The sequence below is a fragment of the Colias philodice genome, chromosome 17 (assembly GCF_061535455.1).
Source record: "Colias philodice isolate Cphi_HAF_F1 chromosome 17, ilColPhil1 Martin Lab GWU primary, whole genome shotgun sequence".
Classification (NCBI taxonomy): Eukaryota; Metazoa; Arthropoda; class Insecta; order Lepidoptera; family Pieridae; genus Colias; species Colias philodice.
The window spans coordinates 3,815,731-3,835,555 of NC_143102.1; the positions used below are offsets into that span (position 1 = coordinate 3,815,731).

General features: G+C 32.4%; 4 protein-coding genes across 5 annotated transcripts in view; 2 read left to right on the forward strand and 2 right to left on the reverse strand.

The window, feature by feature from the left end:
- Pgant5 (polypeptide N-acetylgalactosaminyltransferase 5) overlaps nucleotides 1-19,825 on the reverse strand; it is a 170,599-nt gene that overhangs the window by 19,266 nt on the left and 131,508 nt on the right. The window lies entirely within an intron of this gene.
- Nucleotides 5,507-9,332, forward strand: LOC149480978 (carboxypeptidase B-like). The gene is made up of 8 exons (XM_089706100.1): nucleotides 5,507-5,636; nucleotides 6,165-6,257; nucleotides 6,556-6,689; nucleotides 7,042-7,202; nucleotides 7,716-7,841; nucleotides 8,106-8,211; nucleotides 8,507-8,653; nucleotides 9,063-9,332. The coding sequence occupies exons 1-8, from the start codon at nucleotides 5,507-5,509 to the stop codon at nucleotides 9,330-9,332; spliced, it is 1,167 nt and encodes a 388-aa protein (XP_089562226.1).
- On the reverse strand, nucleotides 9,499-13,114 carry LOC149480979 (carboxypeptidase B-like). Of its 2 annotated transcripts, XM_089705959.1 has the most exons (9): nucleotides 13,100-13,114; nucleotides 12,650-12,860; nucleotides 12,051-12,233; nucleotides 11,675-11,808; nucleotides 11,444-11,604; nucleotides 11,009-11,134; nucleotides 10,670-10,775; nucleotides 10,041-10,187; nucleotides 9,499-9,777 (listed from the first exon to the last, which is right to left on the reverse strand). In XM_089705959.1, the coding sequence occupies exons 1-9, from the start codon at nucleotides 13,112-13,114 to the stop codon at nucleotides 9,499-9,501; spliced, it is 1,362 nt and encodes a 453-aa protein (XP_089562085.1). The 2 variants fall into 2 exon arrangements, with proteins under 2 accessions (XP_089562085.1, XP_089562087.1); XM_089705961.1 differs by lacking the exons at nucleotides 12,650-12,860; nucleotides 13,100-13,114 and having other exon boundaries at nucleotides 11,675-11,820; nucleotides 12,051-12,192.
- LOC149480980 (carboxypeptidase B-like) lies at nucleotides 15,404-19,633 on the forward strand. The gene is made up of 7 exons (XM_089706101.1): nucleotides 15,404-15,722; nucleotides 15,842-15,996; nucleotides 16,335-16,495; nucleotides 16,583-16,708; nucleotides 16,947-17,043; nucleotides 19,021-19,167; nucleotides 19,367-19,633. Exons 1-7 carry the CDS (start codon nucleotides 15,404-15,406, stop codon nucleotides 19,631-19,633), a joined length of 1,272 nt encoding a protein of 423 aa, XP_089562227.1.

Genomic DNA, 19,825 nt, shown 5'->3' on the forward strand with positions numbered 1-19,825 from the left:
GTAACCTTATTGTAACTATTGAAAATAATTGAAAATAGTGATGATAAATAATATGTCAAAGAATAATTGCGAACTATTCTACCGTACATTTTATTATACGGTACTCCCCAACAATTTCAATAAACGTTAAAAAGCACAGCCTTTAAACATGAATCAAATCATTATTGACCGAATGCAAATAAATACCCTGTTATCCGTTGTTTGAACAGTGTTCCCGGGGAAGTCCGCGGGTCGCTCCTAATCAAAAAATTGAACTTTCAATAAAGAGAATCATTAATTTTGCTTAGGGAGCGCTCCCGAAGATCCTAACGAACTCGCCAAAAATCCAAGGATGTTTTTGTCGGATAATTATGTGGAACGCTGGGGTAGAAGTTTTGTAAGAATGTTGTTTTATAGAACACGTGTTTAAAGACGGTTGAAATCAACGTTGAAATGGTGTTTTCTTTATTTTGTTTTGCTGTTGTCGTATAGGAGCTACCAACATTGACAAGTGAGCATTTTAGTATAGTTGGTTCTTTGATATACTGTTCCTCTTGCTATTTCGGTTAGAGTCCGGGCTGTCTGGCTGGTCGCAGTGGTTGCGTTTAGTAGTGCGCATCTTATCTGCACAGGAAAATATCCTTAATTTAAAGTCATTTTATAACGCGTAATTTTTAATCTTTTGCCTTTAGATAGATCCATGAGACATAATTTTTTTATTGCAAGACGTTTTTTTCGTTGTTAAATAGGTGCCAGACGCAATTTTTTATTTCAAAATCATTAAAATGTCATCGAAATAAGTGAAATTCCATCAACATGAGTCCCCGTGAAGGATATACTATGTATAATATTCATTTTACTATTTACAATTTTTTAGCAACAATCTACCATGGTGCCTCATTTTCCCAACGAACCTCAAATAGGACGTTAATGTAAACTTGATAAAAACCAAATATCATCAAATTCATATTAATACCCAAAAGTGTAATAAATATGAAACCATCTATTAAAAATATTAGTTTACTAATTATTCAATATAAGTATTAAAAAAGTATAATATTATATAAGTAATAAAGTTATTACTTACCTTTTAAGCGGAATCATGTTGATGTAATTTCACTTATTTCGATGACATTTTAATGATTTTGAAATAAGAAATTGCGTATGGCACCTATTTAACAACGAAAAAAACGTCTTGCAATAACAAATTTATGTCTGATGGATCTATCTAAAGGCAAAAGATTAAAAATTACGCGTTAATAAATGACTTTAAATTACGGATATTTTCCTGTGCGCACTAATAAACGCAACCACTGCGGCCAGCCAGACAGCGCGGACTCTAAGAGAAATAGCAAGAGAAACAGTATATCAAAAACCCAACTATACTAAAATGACTTTTTTTAAAACGTTAATAGCTCCCGTACCATTGTTTTTTTGACAATTACTGTTGTTCAGAAATAAATAATGTTAACATGAAGAATTATACAAACATAAGTAAAACAAAACGTAGAGGTTTGATATTTTATTCAAAATTTAGGTATCTATATATACATTTTTCAATTACATAGTTAATTACATAATTTACAATAGAAACGTACCTAATTTTAATTCGACAATACATAAATCATTTACAAACGCTTTCCTCTCAAAAAAACCATAGAAATCCAACCAAATTAAAAATTATCAAACCCACGGCACGGTAAACCCGCGAACAATACACAGCAATCAAAGCTGATAAACGTCCACAACAAAGTCGCGATTCCCCGGATATTGATCCGTTATTTTTCTCAGAACCTATTAGAGTAATGCAGGCAATCCCCCGACATCGCCCGACCGGCGGGAATTAATGATGTCCCTTATTGGAAGCACAATTTTTTGATCCTACCCATCTCCCTCTGCGTGTTGCAAAGATGAGGTTATCAACAGATATGGATAAAGAGTAAAAAATTCAACAGATATAGGTTTGGTGTATTATATAGTTTCTTAAACATAAACATTTGTAATTTTTTTAATTTCAATAAGTTATAAGTCGGCTTTCAGAAAATATCTACAATCTACATAATATGACGGAATCATATTTTTTAAGCGGCAAACTGTTACGACGCTTTCTGTCCTAAATTTCATGTGAAATGATTAATCTCAGTAATAAATAACAAATCACATTTTTAATATGTTAAACATCTTTAATTTCTAGTCGAGTGAAACATCACAATACTAATTTACACTAGCAAATAATATCAACTAGATAAACTATTATTAAACAGAAATAACCATATAAAGTTATTTTATTTTAATATAAATACGTAGAAGACGAATAAAAATGAATTATTTATTGGATGAGACTTTATGAATGCAATGAAAATAGATAAGAACTTTCAAGTGGCAGTGGACACATCTACGTTCATTTAGCTTTTATTCTTTGTGCGCTACAACAGAAACTTAGAAAACTTGTTTACACAATCCGAGGCTTATGTTTAAAAATACCCTAATCGCTTGAAGGCAATTTTATTTTAGTCCGTGGTGTTATGGCCTTGTCTAAAACTGGTAACAATAAATTTAGCATCACAAATCACAATAGGCTTATAGATTTATAAATTATACACCCAGAAAGATTTTTAAGGAAATACAAGGCTATTTACAATCGTAATAATAATTGTTTCTAGAATGTTCGTGAAGAAACTTCAACAGGGCACGAGTAGGTATACATAGTATGATTAATAGGTGAAGATTAGGACATGATAAAAAAGAAAGTTTCTTATAATTGTGTGCTTTATTTTACATTTAGGTAGTTAGGTACTAATTAAAAAAAAACATCTAACCTTACACCTTTGCATAGTAGATACTAAACAAGTACTAAAAACATCACTGACCATGACACAAGCAATAAAGCTATCTACCTGGAGTTAATCGTTCAATCACTACTACAGTCAGCCCTTTGACCACCGACAACCGTGATACATCAGGAATTCGGACGCGTTATGCGTTTAGCCGAATAGAAATTGCACCGAATTGACCGTCTGATTGACAGAACTGGGTTACTTCATTAGTGGTAGAGGGACAGTTTCCATGACGTACTTGGGCGGAATGCATGTTTTGCATGCAGGTTTTAATTACATGATGTCTTGTTCATAATCTAGCGAATTATAAAGCATCACTTACTAGTCTTATTTTTAATATTAAATACCGTAAAATTTTCTAAACTTAGTAGATAGAGCTAAGAAGTCGACGTAGAGCAAAATGAAAACATTCTTACTGTGGAATAACTAATATTATTCACTCCATGATAAATCGCACGCATTTGCACAAACATACATACATACAATACATATAGTAAATATCACATAACATTGTCCAAAACAACCTAATCGAATTATTCAATTATTAACAACTATTGTTCACTTCGCAATTATTAAAATAAACATACATACGTTCAGGCTTGAGTTATCTAAGCAATGCTGTAATATACCCCGTCACCCCACGATCTTCATCTTAATTAGCAAGGGTGTCGACATTTCACTATCCGAAGTACCTAATCGTGTTAATTAGAACCTTGTCATCGAACGGATTCGCCTTTATCGAATTATTGAGACGTTTTATGCTTTTGTTTATCTAAAGCCAATATCCAGTATTTCTAGCTAAACAAATACATAAATAAGATGCATTGTAATATAAGTATTACTTTCGTATAACAAGAATGTATTCAAATTAAACTAAAATTTATACCACTAATGAAATAAAGTTTCATTTCATGGCTATAAATCAACAATTAATTAAAGACACTTCGTAAATCTTATATCATATTATAAGTATACTAGCGGTCCGCCCCGGCTTCGCCCGTGGTACATATGAAAAATAGATGTTGGCCGATTCTCAGACTTACCCTATATGCACAGAAAATTTCATGACAATCGGTCCACCCGTTTCGGAGGAGTATGCAGACTGACATTGTGACACGAGAATTTTATATATAAGATTTAATTTCTACGGGTAATACGTATAGGTAAGTATGTAATAACGTACTAGGTATATACAGTGTGGAAATTTTCGATGGGCCCTGGAGGGAAAGTACTTGCATACGTATTTCGAGCTTTTCTATAAAAAGCAAGGTAATCTTCCTAGAAACGTTCTTACGATCTCACAATTTCAAATACCTAAACTTAAATAACAAATCATTCTTGTATGTACAATCATGGTACAAGCTAAATTAGGCATGCTAAGTTTAAAAATGAGATTCGTATCGTGTAGTAAATTAGACTGTGCTAGAAATCGCATGTCCGTTTCAATCAATCTCGTTTGCCTGCAATTAGCGTCACTGCGTCCAACTGTTCAAAGTTGAACGTAAAAGTTCACAGGATTATTCCGAAACCATCAAATATTTCAACTATAGAGTTCTCGCCTTATTCTGCATTAATCTAAAACCTAAAATCTATAGTATTATAATTATTATCTGTGCTTAAACTATAAAATATCCCTTTGAAGTGGTAGTGCAGTGGGTGTAATATCCGTTCGCCTCACTACAATAAATGAGTATTGCAGATGGTGCTATCATTGAGATCCTTCCCAGTATCGTAGTTTTGTAATACCTAATACTATGTTACAATGCTCAATACGCTAACAGGTATGTATAAAATTCACAGTGTTGTATTACATTCAATGGTATAACAGTGAACTCAAAGTTTTGTATAATATGCGTGGACAAAAGGATCATGCTCCAGAATATTCCTTCTCGATATAATACAAATGCGACGCGTAGTTGAGTGTTGACGACCAGTTTTCTGCCCGCGGTTTTCTAATCCTGAACTGAAATTTGTTCACATTTCACTACTTTATTTTATTTACTGCAATGCTAACTTCACTCACCAGTCAATTTTGTGTAACTGCCTCTAATAGACAGTGAAAGTTTTTATTTTATTTACGAACGATTCGTACTAGAATGCTCAGTACAATTTGATTGTGTTTAATGTGTTTATTTTTAGATGAACAATTTCACAAACACAAAAAAAGTATTTTCTAACAAAAGCCTCCATTTCTTAGAAAATAAGTCTGGCTTCTGGTCTGACTCATGACTATACGAGTAAGTAAAGTGTAAAGATAGTGTTGAGGATAATTATAAAAAAAACTTAATAGAAATGGCTGCTCGTCCAACGAAACAAGAAGACATAAACGAATAAAAGCAAACATTTTAATTGTAATTGTAATAAGTGGCTGCAATGTACATTTTTTTAACGACTATAGAGTATATAAAACCTTCTTCCCTTGAGACCTACCTATAAAACCTTTTTATAAAAACTCGTATTAATAATCTGCGATAAACCAAAAAGTGTGACACAACATCACCTCAGTTTGTCATTTCGTCACTGCCTGCATTTAGATCTGCAGTTTCTAAACAAAATTTTAGTTTTATTTATCGATACAATTAATTTTAGTCCTTTGTATAATAGGAATTTCGGAAACAGATTTTATAATTTTAAATAAAGTTTTAAATGTAACGAAGAATTAATTATAAAATAATTTAAAAATTAATATTATGGCGCTCTATTCAGGGGACGCAGGTTATTCCAACACAATTGACCTTTTGGATGATGAAGTAAGTTCTAATGATGAAGAGAAAAGAAAATCCGAATCAGGAACACAAACTAAATTCTCACGCAATAAAAGTAAGTATATAAACTAGTAAATGTAAAAAATTATTTCTGTGTTAGTGTTTGATGTTGAGTCACCAATGTAGGGGCTTGTTATGTGCGGGTGTAATAAAAGATGAATAACTACGCAAAGGTTATATTTCGTTAACTACATATATTTATTCGTATGTAATTAATATTCGACCTAATGCGACCCACCCGCGTCCCGACAAGCCCGTGACTGACTGTGCATAGCGCACGAACTGTTTATAATATATGAGTTACCGTGTGAACTTTCTTAGCGTTACACTTGAAATTCGATAACTCATAAATTGGCTTGTCGACGTTGTTTCATTCCTGTAAAAAAGAAGGGTAATTATTGGTAAGTAAGTTGTAAGGGTTTCAAATTAATTGTTGGAAGAAAATGCAATTAATCTTTAGTTATTTAATTATCATATTTACAATGGAATAAAATCATTTATATTACGAATAACTGTCTAAATATACACGAATTAAATAAAGGACGTAAAAATAAGGCATCTATGTTATTCTTATTTTCTTCAGGTAAAATAGTCCACAGTCCAATGTTACGTGCATCTCTCAGTAGTGGACTGAAACACATAATAATACCAACACAAAAAATGAAAAAGAGAAGAGGTAAATACTTGTTCAATACGTTTATGAATAGCCATTTTTTTCATACCTTATTGTTAAATTACTACAAAAATATTAATTATACCTATAGATATGTTTTCATTTTCGAAATTAATTATTGACTCGAAATTGAAAAAAAATTGTTATTTGAGATTTTATTAAATTGATCACGAGGCGGTATTCGAACCCGCAAACCCTTACAGATTACGGGTGACCGTGAGGCTAAATGTTGCCTATTCTTAAAAAAAATCTCTTTGCCTTTGAATGCTATAAAGTCAGACGCAATTGTTATTTGTTACAGTAAAATTGATGAATTGGAAAAGATATCACAAGTTAAGCGTTATATATTCGTTCATGGACGATTTAGAGAGAGACTATCCCGCTATATGTACAGTATCAGTCATTGGGAAATCTGTTGAAGGCAGGGATATTAAGGTAAACAGATATTATATTTAACCGGTTTTAGATATAGAAGATGTAGAGATCAGTCTCGAATAATTGTGTGTCGTGTAAAATTGAATTTTGTAAAAATCTTAACTATCTCCATGACAAACTACTTGTAAATTAATTCCTTAAATGCAAACGTATGCTACGTTACTTATTTTCTCATTATATATTAAACTTGGTTTAGATTTTCAGGAGGTACGTCTGGCATTGACAAATCTTACTGATAATACGCCCAATGCCACGAAAAAATACAAGGGAAAATGCGAATACGATATCCTTATTTACTGCTATACATTCAAAATCTCCATTAGTTAAATTATAATATATAAAACTTATTCAGATGCTCAAAATATCAAACAGCGATGCGACTAACACGTCAGTATGGCTCGACGCATCCATACACTCGCGAGAGTGGATCAGCACGGCTGTAGTGACATATCTAGCTGATGTTATTGTGAGGAACTTTCACCATCATTCCGTGTCTATCACTAATAAGGACTGGTGAGATATTTATTACGTTAAATGTATTTTAATACATAATATTTTAATTGCACGTAACTAAGTCTACATTATTGAAGTGAAACTTCTATAGGCAAGTTGAGAGTCCAATACCGTCACCTAATGGCAATACCGACAATCTTTGAAACTTGCCAAAGAAAAAAGTTTCACTTCTGACACGTGTGCTCGGCAAACACGCTCTTTTTTTGATCGAAACTTTATTGGCTAATTCAAAATATTCAGAACTAACACAGACAGGTTTTCGATTATGCTGCAGCTGTTAGAATTAAGATAATGATGAGGATTCCCCCCATTTCAAATAATTAATTTAATTTCATTCAAAACATACTTTACAAAATCTAATAAAAAGCTTATTTTTCATCCAATTTTCCTCAAGCTCACGTTTCACAACAACAATATGTCAAAACAATCCCTTAACTAAAAATAAGCACTGTTCTAGACACATAAATGCGCAATAACCAATCAAATATCGTGAACCACGTTATTACATGTCAGGTACATTGTGCCTGTGCTGAACCCTGACGGCTACGAGTACACACACACGCGCGATCGTATGTGGAGGAAGAACCGAGCCTGCTATAACGGCGAGTGTGTGGGCGTCGATCTTAATAGGAATTTTAGGTTATTTTTTTTATAATTGTGTTTATTTTATATTGTTATTTGCATTTCAAGTGAGCTTATAATATAAATATTATGAGGGATCGTTAAAATAATGGATATTTTTGTCTTGTTTTTAAAAGGAAAGATGATACTACCTACAATCCTTCGATGTAGTATTTTACGTAGGTAGGTAATATTTTCATACAATATTTAGCCTACGCAAAACGTAGTCATGTGTCTCCTTGACTTTCTTCTTATAAAATAAGAAGCTAATTATTGTTTTAGTTATGGTTGGGGAAATAACGGAGACCAAGGGTCATCAGGTGATCCAAGTAACGTCTTCTACCGAGGTCCAGCTCCATTCTCGGAGCCAGAAGCGGCTGCTGTCAGGGTAAGTTAAATTTGTTTAGAATGTGTATTGTGTACTATGATTATTCGCATAACTGTTCAAGTTATTAATTTTGGATATTAGTTCCTACAGTATCATATTTTTTTTTGATAAATCTCTACTGAACTTTTGTTAATCATTGTTTTTATTCTACGGTGAAATGTTAACTTCCTTTCTATTTAATTTAATTTTTCATAAAATATCTATTATCTAATAAGAAAAATAACTAGTATCTAATAAGAAAATTTGTTGATTTTCCAAGACCAAACCGTTTCAATTTATATCTTATTTATTCCAGGACACAATCCTCAGCGCCTCTTCCCCGTTCAAGGTGTTCCTGTCGTTCCACAGCTACTTCGAGCTGATCATATTCCCGTGGGGCTACAAGTGCGAGGCATGCCCCGACTACTTGCACCTGCTGGAGGCCGGCACGTGCATGGCAAGGGTACTCGCGTAAGAGATTGTAGACTAGTTTGTTCAGTGCTTCAGTTTAAAGTTTAGAGTGTGTTAGAGTATGTGAATCTGGTCAAAATAATCAACATAGTGCAAGAGCTTTCTGGACTATATTAGGTCGGATAATTCTACTATGCTTGGATGTGTGAGGCTTTTCTAAGTAATGTGTACGTGCATTTTATATGGCAACTCACTCGTAGAATAGAAAACAGAAAAATGCTTTAATTACTTTATTATTGGTTCATTATACTACCATTAAAATAGATAGTCCATTAGGATAATTAACAAAACCTTAACTCGATTTATATTTGAGGTGTTAACTTCATTCTTAACTTCATTATAATAATTATGTTAACAATAATTTTTCCTAACTTTTTTACAAATTTCATTGTTATTTTCAGGCAATTTATGATACCACAGGGATGATTTACAAGGTGGGCAGTACAAAGGATCTCACATACTTCGCCTGTGGCACCAGCATAGACTGGAGCTACGCTATAGCAAAGATACCATATTCCTTTATGGTAGAACTCAGAAGTAAGAAACATCGCTTCCGACTGCCAAAGGATCAAATAAGCGAGACCTGCCTAGAAATTTGGAGTGCAGTGAAAAATTTGATGGAGTTTGTCGAACGATCAAAATCAAAAAAACCGACATTTAAAAAGAAATAATTGAGAAAAAGTTGTATACTTAACAAGATGTATATTTTGTGTTACGTTGTTATAAAAATGTAGGTGTACGATATAAAAATGTATCATGTATATTAAATGCCTCAAAAGATTTACATTTTTTATTTCACCATTTAAAATAAAATCTAAATCATACAAAAAAAAACAATCAAGAACTTTTCTTCGTAAACATTGTACAATTTAAACACTTTTTCGAATCAACGTAGTCCGCTAAAGCTTTCACACCATTCAGTATTTCATGACAACAATCCATGATTTCTTCTTTGGGCAGAAGAAACTTGTGTTCCTTGCTCCTCAACTCCACAAGGTAAGAGAACGGGATATGAGCAGTTCCATAGCTCCAATCAATACTTGTTCCAGCAGCGACGTACATCAGATCTTTAAAATTTCCCACTTTGTACATACGGCCGTTTGTTTCAAATATAGCCTGAAATATCAAATATAATATTAGGATATAATTATAAAAATTTCAAGACATTTACACTTACTACTATCGATAGATGTTTTCAGACAAGAAATTTAACAAAATCATTAAATGAATGTAATGAAACGTACTGGCAGGTTGAATTAAAAGCTTGAGAAGGTAAGTTATCACATCAAGTAGCATTTAAAACCATTACGAATAAATTATAAAAAGTATTTCATTAGAATTAAACAAAATTAAGCTAAAATCGTAAAAATATTAAAGACCTTAGCCATAGCAGTGCCACCTTCCAACAAGCGGACATAATCGGCACAGGGCTCCGACGTGAAGCACCAGGGAAACGATATAACTTCGCTGTACGCGTGAAAGGTCAGGAAGATCTTGAACGGCGTGCTGGAGTACAATATTAGGTCCTGGAATATGATATTCAGGTTATATCGCGAGCAATGAGTTGATTTTAAAGATGTAAAATACTACAAAATAACACCTTTGACCTTAATTATGCTATGCTCTTAGTGCAATTCTCTCTTATTGGTTTTGATTTTTAGGAAAATTCAGGCAATTAGTAAAAGCTAACTAAGTAAAATATTACAAGATTTTGGCACTATATAACGTAAATCATCTAGACAAAATATGCTGATAATATTACCATATCCTTAAATAACTAAATTTCAATAATCAACTCCATTTCATCTAAGGGCCGATTTTTCAATGCTTGGATAAAACTTATCCGTCCAATAAAGTATTACACGATAATAATAAAATGTCACGTAAACTGTCAAATATGGGCAATTAGAATACGTTTTTAAAATGGTAGTTTTATACATTATTCGACTACGAGTTTTATCCAAGCATTGAAAAATCGGCCCTAAGGAAATAAAATACATTTTTTTACCTTAACAGCAGCTGATTCCGGTTCTGAAAAAGGCTCGACGCCACGAAAGTTTTGGTGATAAGGGTCTCCAGAGGAACATTCAGGGCCGCATCGCCCCCAATTGTATCTATAACATAAATAAAAGTGACAAATAATTAAATTTATCTCAGATATATAAAATAAGGAATAAGAAAAGAACAGAATGGATGAGATGAAATATTCCGTGCTCCTTTCACTTCACTAGATTTGATACTGACTTTTTAGCTCTTAGGTTTACTTTGAAAAGTGATTATCTGCAACTACGAGGCGGCTGACACAAATATTTTCTATCAATAAAATAAATGCAGTAATATATGTTACCCAAAATTTCTATTGAGGTCCACACCAACTATAGTATTGTCGACTCTAGCTCTGCTCTTGCGCCACATTCTGTCTTGTGTGTGCGAGTGATAGTAACCATCTGGATTTACGACAGGAACAAAAAACCTAATAAAATTAATATTTATAAGTTATTTAATGTTTGTCGTAAGTTTTTTAAAGGTAGATAAAGATTGTTCTATGAGTAGGTAACTAAGGAAAATGCTTTTTCTCGAAATAAAAATCCTTGATCATTCTCATCGATCGATATTCATCGATAATTGAGTATCAGAAACACTTCACTGTAATGCGCAATTGTTTCAGAAGTCGCGACGGTTCACCAAGTGAAAAATAAATGGCGCTATTTTTCTATTAAGTAAATGAAATAGGAAGGTTTTTTAAAGTTGTCAATTAATCATTAAAATTGTTTTCACTAACCAATCCTTATTCGTAATGCTCTTCGGCAGATTATTAAAGTTCCTAGCAATATGATCAGCTATGTACGTGATAACCGACGTACTGATCCACTCCCGCGCATGTATCGTCGCGTCCAACCATACGCCCGTATTACTCGCGTCACTGTTAGAAATTTTTAACATCTTTTAACAATTTACAATGACTTTCTTCTTTAAAATGTCTATGAAAATCAAATTTTATTAAATTACTAACTTTTATCTCCCTCCCTTCTATAGAACGGCCAATACTACTAACTGTGCATGTGGACGGGAACTGTGCTTCCAAATTATCCATGAAATTATACACCATGTGCAGGGGGTAGTAATCTTTCCAGTCAAATATGCGCTCTGAAAATGGTACTTACAAAATACGTAGAATTTAGATACAATTGAAACATGCTTTATTTTTGGTGACAAAACTAGAAGAGACTGATAATAACTATACATTGAAAAATAATAATTTTAGTTGATAAATCTTTTAAAACGAATTGATATTTTTTATCAAACAAGTAGTTTATCTATTTGTAGATATTGCATTAAAATTGCAAATATTTTTTTTTTAATAAAAAGGAAAAAATAACACAACATACTCTGTGGAGATTTCGATTGTCTTGAAGTGATGGATCCCATGGGACTCCGTGGTCGCACAATATCAGTAGATGTCACTTCAAACAGTATGTTCCTATCCCTTAACATCTTCTCTATTTGCAACACTCTACTTCCTTCTACCATTATATCTACAGCGGTTTTGCGTTCCTTGCAAATTGATATAGCTGTAAATATTAACACATAAAACAACCAGTATTTCTTTTCGAGCATTATTAGGATTAGTTTATTAAGTGTAGAGTCGAATAATCATGTATCCATCTTCCGTTTTAAAACCATTTATTTCTCTAAGCATGGTACCTTATTAAGGAATTTAACTTCCCTCTTATCTTTCTTTTTATTATCACTACATAGTACAACACAAAGTCACTGTCGCTATCTGTCCGTCTCTTTGTATGCGTAAATCTTTAAAACTGCGCAACAGATTTTGAAACGGTTTTTTTTTTATAGAGACAAAGGTTTAAGGTACATAATTTGTGAAGTTTTCTACAAAGCGGGAGAAGCCGCGCGCGATGTGCTTATATTGTAAATTATAATATGAGGAGAATTGATCCTTATATGGAAATTATATGTTTACACTTACAGCCTTTGGTGTCTAGGCTCTTTAAGAATGTCTTTTGGCCTTCTTTCAGACATTTTACATCCCATACTTGATACCTGGTAGTCTTAAGTGCCACTTTGGCTAGATTTTGTAAAAATTTTAGAGTAGAATAATGATATTCGGCACATTGAAATTTTGACAAAAGTTTCACCAACATTTGGCGTTCAAATATTTCTTCGAAATGTGACGTGAACTGAAAAAAGTTGCAAGTTTTGTTTATTCCACAGTTTATTCGCTCAATATTTCTGAAAAGTTTTTACTAACCTAAATCAATGATTTACATTTAGAAAAATATTTCTTATTCTCAAGAACCAATAATGCGAAAATCTTTCATCATCTTTCCAACAAGTTATACATTACAATCATAAACATTGTTTATTTTTTATCCAAACTCTACAAGGGGTTAACTTAATCCGAATATGGAGTACTTACGCAAACAATAGCCATGTAATCAAGAAGAGGCTCAAAGAGCTAAGGCGCTAAGCATCGTCGCTCGATAATTAGATGTAATCAGATATTTTCAGTAAACGGCTCTCTGACTACCCTCCACGTTGCACTCCCTTTTAATGAAAAAAATTACTATTGGTTACTCGAATGCAACTCGCAACGAATTCATACGATTATAAATATCTATGTAGTTTTTAAGACGGGGTAAAGATTAAAAAAAAGTGTTGTTACCTCTTTTAAATTTTATTAAAAGTACCTACTCTGCTTTAGCGACCGTTACTGTCGAAACTAAAAATCAGAATTGTAACATAATTCTTCACAAATTTGTATGAAAAAGTACCTTTGTGGAGTGCCGCTTTGAATTTTGAGTAAAAATAATAACTAAGCAAGACGAATTAGTATCGTAGAGTTTTGACGAATTGGTAACGTTTATGAAAAACATCTAATACGCCTAATAGAAGTACAGTAATGATTTAAGGATTCCGTTTAAGTAATCAGTCAAGAATTTATTAATTATTATGTCGAATGAAACTTACAGGGTGTAATAATTCATATAGAAACCTGATAATTACATCGGTTGAAATAAATGTATTATTTAAAAAACACTTATCATAATTAATTTAAACTGTCCTTTTATTACATAGCCTAATACACAGCCTCTTCAATAAAACATTCACTTTTTTTTCGATCACACGTATTCTTAATCGAGAAAGCCGTGAGAACACACGGTAACATGGCACTCATGGCAGGCCGCTAACCAGACGGCAACCCCAAACATCGCCCGCCACCCGAATGTCGCCTCGACTTCGTCTTACAGGCGTTTATCTTTTTAATTGCACCTCCCCTTGCGACGCTTGTTACCCGCTTTGTAGATTTATCGCCGCCTTTTGGATATTTTTCAGTTGTGCTTTTATAGTTTTTGATATTTTTAAAAACTTATGAAAAACCAGTTATGGATTGTATCGACCGAGGCTTTTCGAACATCATTAATCGCGGACATACTAATTTTATAACGTAGTACGATAAGTGATATACAAATAAACTGTATATAAAAATAATTAATTAAACAACAACTACATCATTAAAGCTAAAATCTCAATATTTTTTGTAACATACATAGGTACAGATTGAAAGTACTTAATTTTTGCTGGTGTGCATTTGTTTTTTCGGTTTTAAAAGATGTTTCTAAGTAATTTCTTAATGAATAAAATTTTAATTGTACATGAGATTACCTTTAACGTGAAATTTAATAAACACCAAACTAACGAGCACATAGAATGCAAATTAATGAAGTACACAAAAGTCTAATTTACGTTCCTAGTAACCTTAGTACAACCATCGAGGTTTTGGTATGCTTGATTAAATGGACACCGATTGGTCCTTATTCCGTGGTATTAGAGTTTAAATTGGAATGCTCTAGAAAAATAAATTGCTGGGATCGGCAATTAGTCGCTAAATGTAGGTATACCAATGTGGGGGATAGGGGGAACACCCTGCTTTGTTTTTCATTAGAAGCTGCTTACGGCCCTCAATGTCGCCCGTCGACCTGGCTTAACATTTAATGCGAAAAACTATTTAACTTACTGGTACATTGTCGCCGATTTATTAATAAAGTTTTCGTGGATAGTTATGTCAAAAGTTAGAAGACTATAACTGTATAGACTTAGTGTATAGAATTCAAAAGATAAAACGATATAAACTAAACACATTATAAGTTAATAACTGTTAATACGTACCACAAGCAATGCGATAGTTAAAAAATATTGTATGAGCTTAATTTTTTTCTACAAAAAATTGATTGCAAGAATGAAAACAAAACATTGATAGAGCTTGTGGATAGAGCCCACAGTGGGATACTAACCATTCCTTAACCATTCATTTTTACGATATAAATGAAAATGTAATGGCTATTCCTACAGTTTCAGTTATTTTATTTTAAATAAGATATGAGCAAAATTATTTTTTGAATAGCAATATTATAGATTTTAACGGCATAATGCCACAAATGCCAATGTCAAGTTTCAGCAATGATGTTCATAACAACCCAAAAACATGAAAAACCTTTAAAACTATTCTAATTGTTTATTTTTTAATATGGGTAAATTAAAAAAACAATTTATTTATATCACTTTAAACTATTCATATTAAAATCCAGTACATAAAATAAAACCTTTGATATATAGCAATAAAATTATAATGGACAAAATAATGAAACAATATTAGGAAGAATAATAATATTAAATTGATCAAAATATCTTCAATTTTATAAAGAAGGTACCTACTTAAGAAATGAATCCAAGTGGTTCATATTACCACGAAACACCAGCTAAACGTTACTTTTCACGAAGACGTATGAAATATTATGTATTTAATGATACTGAAGAATCTGATGATAATACAGTAAATAGTACATCAGATAATGCAGGCAATGAACAAGATCTAGATAATCATCACCATTATCATGAACCTGATAATATTCTTACAAAAGACGTACAAAATGCACGAGAATCAAATTCCAAGATAATCCACGGCAATCCTATACAGCCTGAAAATGTAAAAACAGATACGGGAACATCTAAGTCTAAAATAAAAATACAAAATGTGCCAAGTACGTATATATGTTGCCATTTTCATACAGTATACAACACACATTTCACTAAAGTTAACCGGTACGTAAAACCTAAAAAACGATTTAAAAAATTAACTAATCCACAATTTTTGCTATAGAAGTACTAAAAGAAGAACCAATCAAACGAATGGACTGGGAGAACTATCATCGTTTACGAGTAATTCATAATTTTATGGATGAACTTGAATCAACATATCCGTCAATATGCACAGTAGGGTACATAGGCACATCTCTTGAAGGGAGAGATTTAAAGGTAAAAAAGCCAAGAAGTCATTAACAATCTGGACTGCGATATCTTCTTTGTTACTTATTTATAACTAGCGGTCCGCCCCGGCTTCGCCCGTACCTAGTACATATTTCGCAATAAAAGGTAGCCTATGTTCTTTCTCAGGGTCTAAAGATTATCTGTGCCAAATTTCATCAAAATCTGTCCAGTAGTTTATGCGTGAAAACCATACATACATACATAATTACAAACCTTTCCTCTTTATAATATTAGTATAGATTATGTTTTGTAGGATAACACATTTTTATTATTAGGTGATATAGATCATTAAGTATTAGTTTGTTGTAACAGAACGACTGTTCTAGATTCTAAAAGTATCAAACAGTGATGCTAGCAACGCTAGTGTTTGGATGGATGCAGGTATCCACGCAAGAGAGTGGATTGCCCCGGCTGTCGCTACGTACATTGCAAATCATATTGCTAGAAATTTTCAAAATTTACCCGACTATGTGACGAATAAGGATTGGTATGTCGAATAATATATGAACTGCAGGTTATTTCTATCAATTTGTTGGTTAAATCTTTACTTGCGATCTTTACTATGATATTTTAGGTACTTTCTCCCTGTTGTAAACCCAGATGGATATGAGTATTCACATACAGTAGACCGAATGTGGAGGAAAAATAGAGCATGGCATGGCGGACAATGTTTGGGTGTCGATCTGAATAGAAACTTTAGGTATCGACTACAAATTACTGAATAATTTTTCCTTCAATAATTCAGAATGTTTAAATACAGTACGAAAGTATAAAAACTTAATAAGAAAAGTTTTTATAAAAGGAGATAATTCGTATCTTTCCCGGAATTTACCACAAACATATGAAAATAAAACAGTATTTTCTCCCTCGTATAAAACTATGGTATGTAACATTCACCTGATTCTGTATGTATTGATTTAATTAAAGTATACTTTCAGCTATGGTTGGGGAGGAAAAGGATCATCAGACAACCCGGCCAACTCATTTTATCGCGGTCCTGAGCCTTTCTCAGAACCAGAGTCCAGTGCAATGAGGGTATGTTAGCTTGAAAGTTAATAGGTACTCTACGAATTACTGGGAACTTATTATAATCCGGAATATTTTATGCTTTGATGTCTATATCAACGTCATTTTTACTAATAGTTTACTGCCCAGTAACACATAATTGTTAACAATGATAACTTAATTGCTCTTTAAAATAGTGTCACGTTTATCATAACCATCAATAATATATGATTGAATACAGCTAAAGCATCATTCATAAATGCATTAAAAGACGAAATCAATAGTTTGCAGCACCAATACTGCCCACCATACACTAAAGTGCAGTAACAGCAAAATCACGATTTCGAGTAAAACGCATTTAAAGTTAAGAATTGATTTTAAAAAATCAACAGAATGATAAGCAAAAAAATTTGAATGCAGAAAGGTTGTAAAGGCATAGGTTCACACGTTAAAGCAATAAAAAAAAATATATCTTAATAACTGAATTTATTATGGCCATTTATTCTTTTTGGTGCCTATTACTGCATAGCCTTTTTTGTAAAAAATACCATTTTAAACTTAGTAAAATGCAGCAAAAAGCCCTATTACTGCGTTTGGATCAGTTATTTTGTCAAGAAACCCAACTAACATGCAGTAAGGTCAAAAAAATACTGCATTTTAGTTAGTTTTTTAAGAAAAAAGTGTTCAATTTACTAGTGCAGTAAGAAAAATAGCTAGTTCACAGTTGCAGTATTTAAAACATTAACTGCACTTTAGCTAGGAATAATCATATCTGTGTCATTATGCTATCCAAACTAATCTGCAGTAATGCTGTATTTTACTGCGTGTTAGTCAGTTTATAATGATAAAAGAATGTTAAGTATTCACAACTAAAATGCGACAAGCTTTGATTTTACTGCATTTTAGTTGGGAGTTCGTGACAATAAATTGTATTTTCTTAATTTGCAGTAAAAATAGCTTGTATGGCGGTAAATTTTACTGCGTATTAATTTTTTTTTTAATTTTTTTCCAGAAATATAAAACTATCTAAAGAACTGTAAAATTATATTGCTTACTGCATTTTAGTTATGAAACCTTAAAATTTAATCTGCAGTATAATTTATACTGTATTTTAGTTGGGAAATCACGCCAAATTGTTAATTTTTTTCGTTTGCAGTAAGTGAAAACTGTTAAATAAAAACCATTCTTATAGTCTTAGAAATAAGTAAGTTAATTCAATAGAAAGCTTAAGAAACCCGCTTTCAGAATCACTAATAAAACGAAAAATCACAAAAGGGCTGTTACTGCTCTTTAGTCTCTGGTGGGCAGAATACCTATTTGCCGTGCTTTATATATACAATGTACGACCGCCATTTCATTATAATTATATGATCAGAGCGCTGCAACAGCGTAGTAATAAAGTCTGCCACGTCGCTAGGTAAATGTAAATCCAGCATCATTTGCCTGTAATGTGATGTTGATACCAAAATCGTGTCATCGCCACTGGACGCCGAGATTAAACTGCAAACAGGATTTAGTCGTAAATCAATTTCACTGCATTGGTTTTATATCACTCTGTTGCATTTAATTAATGTACTAGATACTCGTTTAATGTGCGCGCTTGTTAAAAGTGGACGTTGAACTTGTGGCGATGCGTACTCGATATGTAATAAAGGTTATTTGTTTGGTGATACGTCTGTTGACTTGTTAAATCTTTTGTGATCATTTTAAAAATAATAATGAAACATATAACAAATATTGTTAGTGAAAATGTAAAAGAACATCTTTAATTTTAAATGTACATATAGATTGTTGGTAGGTCGTTCGTATGCATTTATAAATAAAAATTCTAATTAATATAAAATTCACTACAAACTTTAGACACTTATCACTAACCAAATGCTTACTTCTCGCTTAAATCCTATGATTACAATAGCACTATACGTGGAGGAATAATAATAAAAATATCTTATAGGGCACAAGATAAATCTAATTGCAAATCGACATCATTAAGAATTACTTTTTCAGGATTTCTTATCGAAAAGTGGAATATCATTCAAAGTGTACATAACACTGCATAGCTATGGACAAATTATTTTATTTCCCTTCGCATACAGAGACGAACTGTGCCCGGATTATGTACGATTGTTGGAAGGAGCTACAGTCATGTCCAAGGTTTTAATCCTTCTCACTGTTAAAATGAAAAGAAACTAATTCTTAAGATTTTCATATATTTTCCTTTGCCATCTTCTTCTGGTTCTTTTTGTTTATATTTTAATTATGTAGGATGTTAAAATTAATTATCTTATTCTATAAATATGCGAAAAATATCATAAATAGGTATACTTCAATCACTAGATAAAAGACTTTTCAGGCTATCTATGACTGCAACGGCAACACCTACAAGGTCGGTATTTCAAGGGATGTTCTGTACGGTGCAGCAGGAACCAGCAATGATTGGAGCTATGGGGCCGCCAAAATTCCCTATTGTTACTTAATAGAATTGAGGAGCAAGAAACACAAGTTCAAACTGCCGAAGGAAGAAATCGAGGAGACTGGCCATGAAATATTAAACTGCGTTCAGGCGCTCATGCAATTTGTTGACGCGAGAGATAATAAAATGTGCCATCCCGAATTATAATTTATAAGGCATAGATTTTTAGCTATAATATTTTGTAGAAAATTCAAATACATCCATTATGTAGAGTGATTTGTAAAGATAACAGCTAGAATTAATAAAAAAAAAATAATTTCTCACGGTGCATTTACATCAAACGAATATAGAGCTAGAGCTAGAGCAAGACCATTTCTCGTGATCTGTAAACGAAAACTC

Bases quoted from the DNA above. Each gene is read 5' to 3' on its own strand.
- LOC149480978 (XM_089706100.1), top strand. From the start codon at position 5,507: ATGGCGCTCTATTCAGGGGACGCAGGTTATTCCAACACAATTGACCTT. The intron at 6,258-6,555 runs GTAAATACTTGT...TATTTGTTACAG, and splicing joins AAAAATGAAAAAGAGAAGAG to TAAAATTGATGAATTGGAAA. The intron at 8,654-9,062 runs GTACTCGCGTAA...TGTTATTTTCAG, and splicing joins CCGGCACGTGCATGGCAAGG to GCAATTTATGATACCACAGG.
- LOC149480979 (XM_089705959.1), bottom strand. The intron at 11,605-11,674 runs GTTAGTAATTTA...AATTGTTAAAAG, and splicing joins TAGAAGGGAGGGAGATAAAA to ATGTTAAAAATTTCTAACAG. The intron at 11,135-11,443 runs GTTAGTGAAAAC...TAATTTTATTAG, and splicing joins AGCATTACGAATAAGGATTG to GTTTTTTGTTCCTGTCGTAA.
- LOC149480980 (XM_089706101.1), top strand. From the start codon at position 15,404: ATGAATCCAAGTGGTTCATATTACCACGAAACACCAGCTAAACGTTAC. The intron at 15,997-16,334 runs GTAAAAAAGCCA...CGACTGTTCTAG, and splicing joins TTGAAGGGAGAGATTTAAAG to ATTCTAAAAGTATCAAACAG. The intron at 17,044-19,020 runs GTATGTTAGCTT...TTACTTTTTCAG, and splicing joins CAGAGTCCAGTGCAATGAGG to GATTTCTTATCGAAAAGTGG.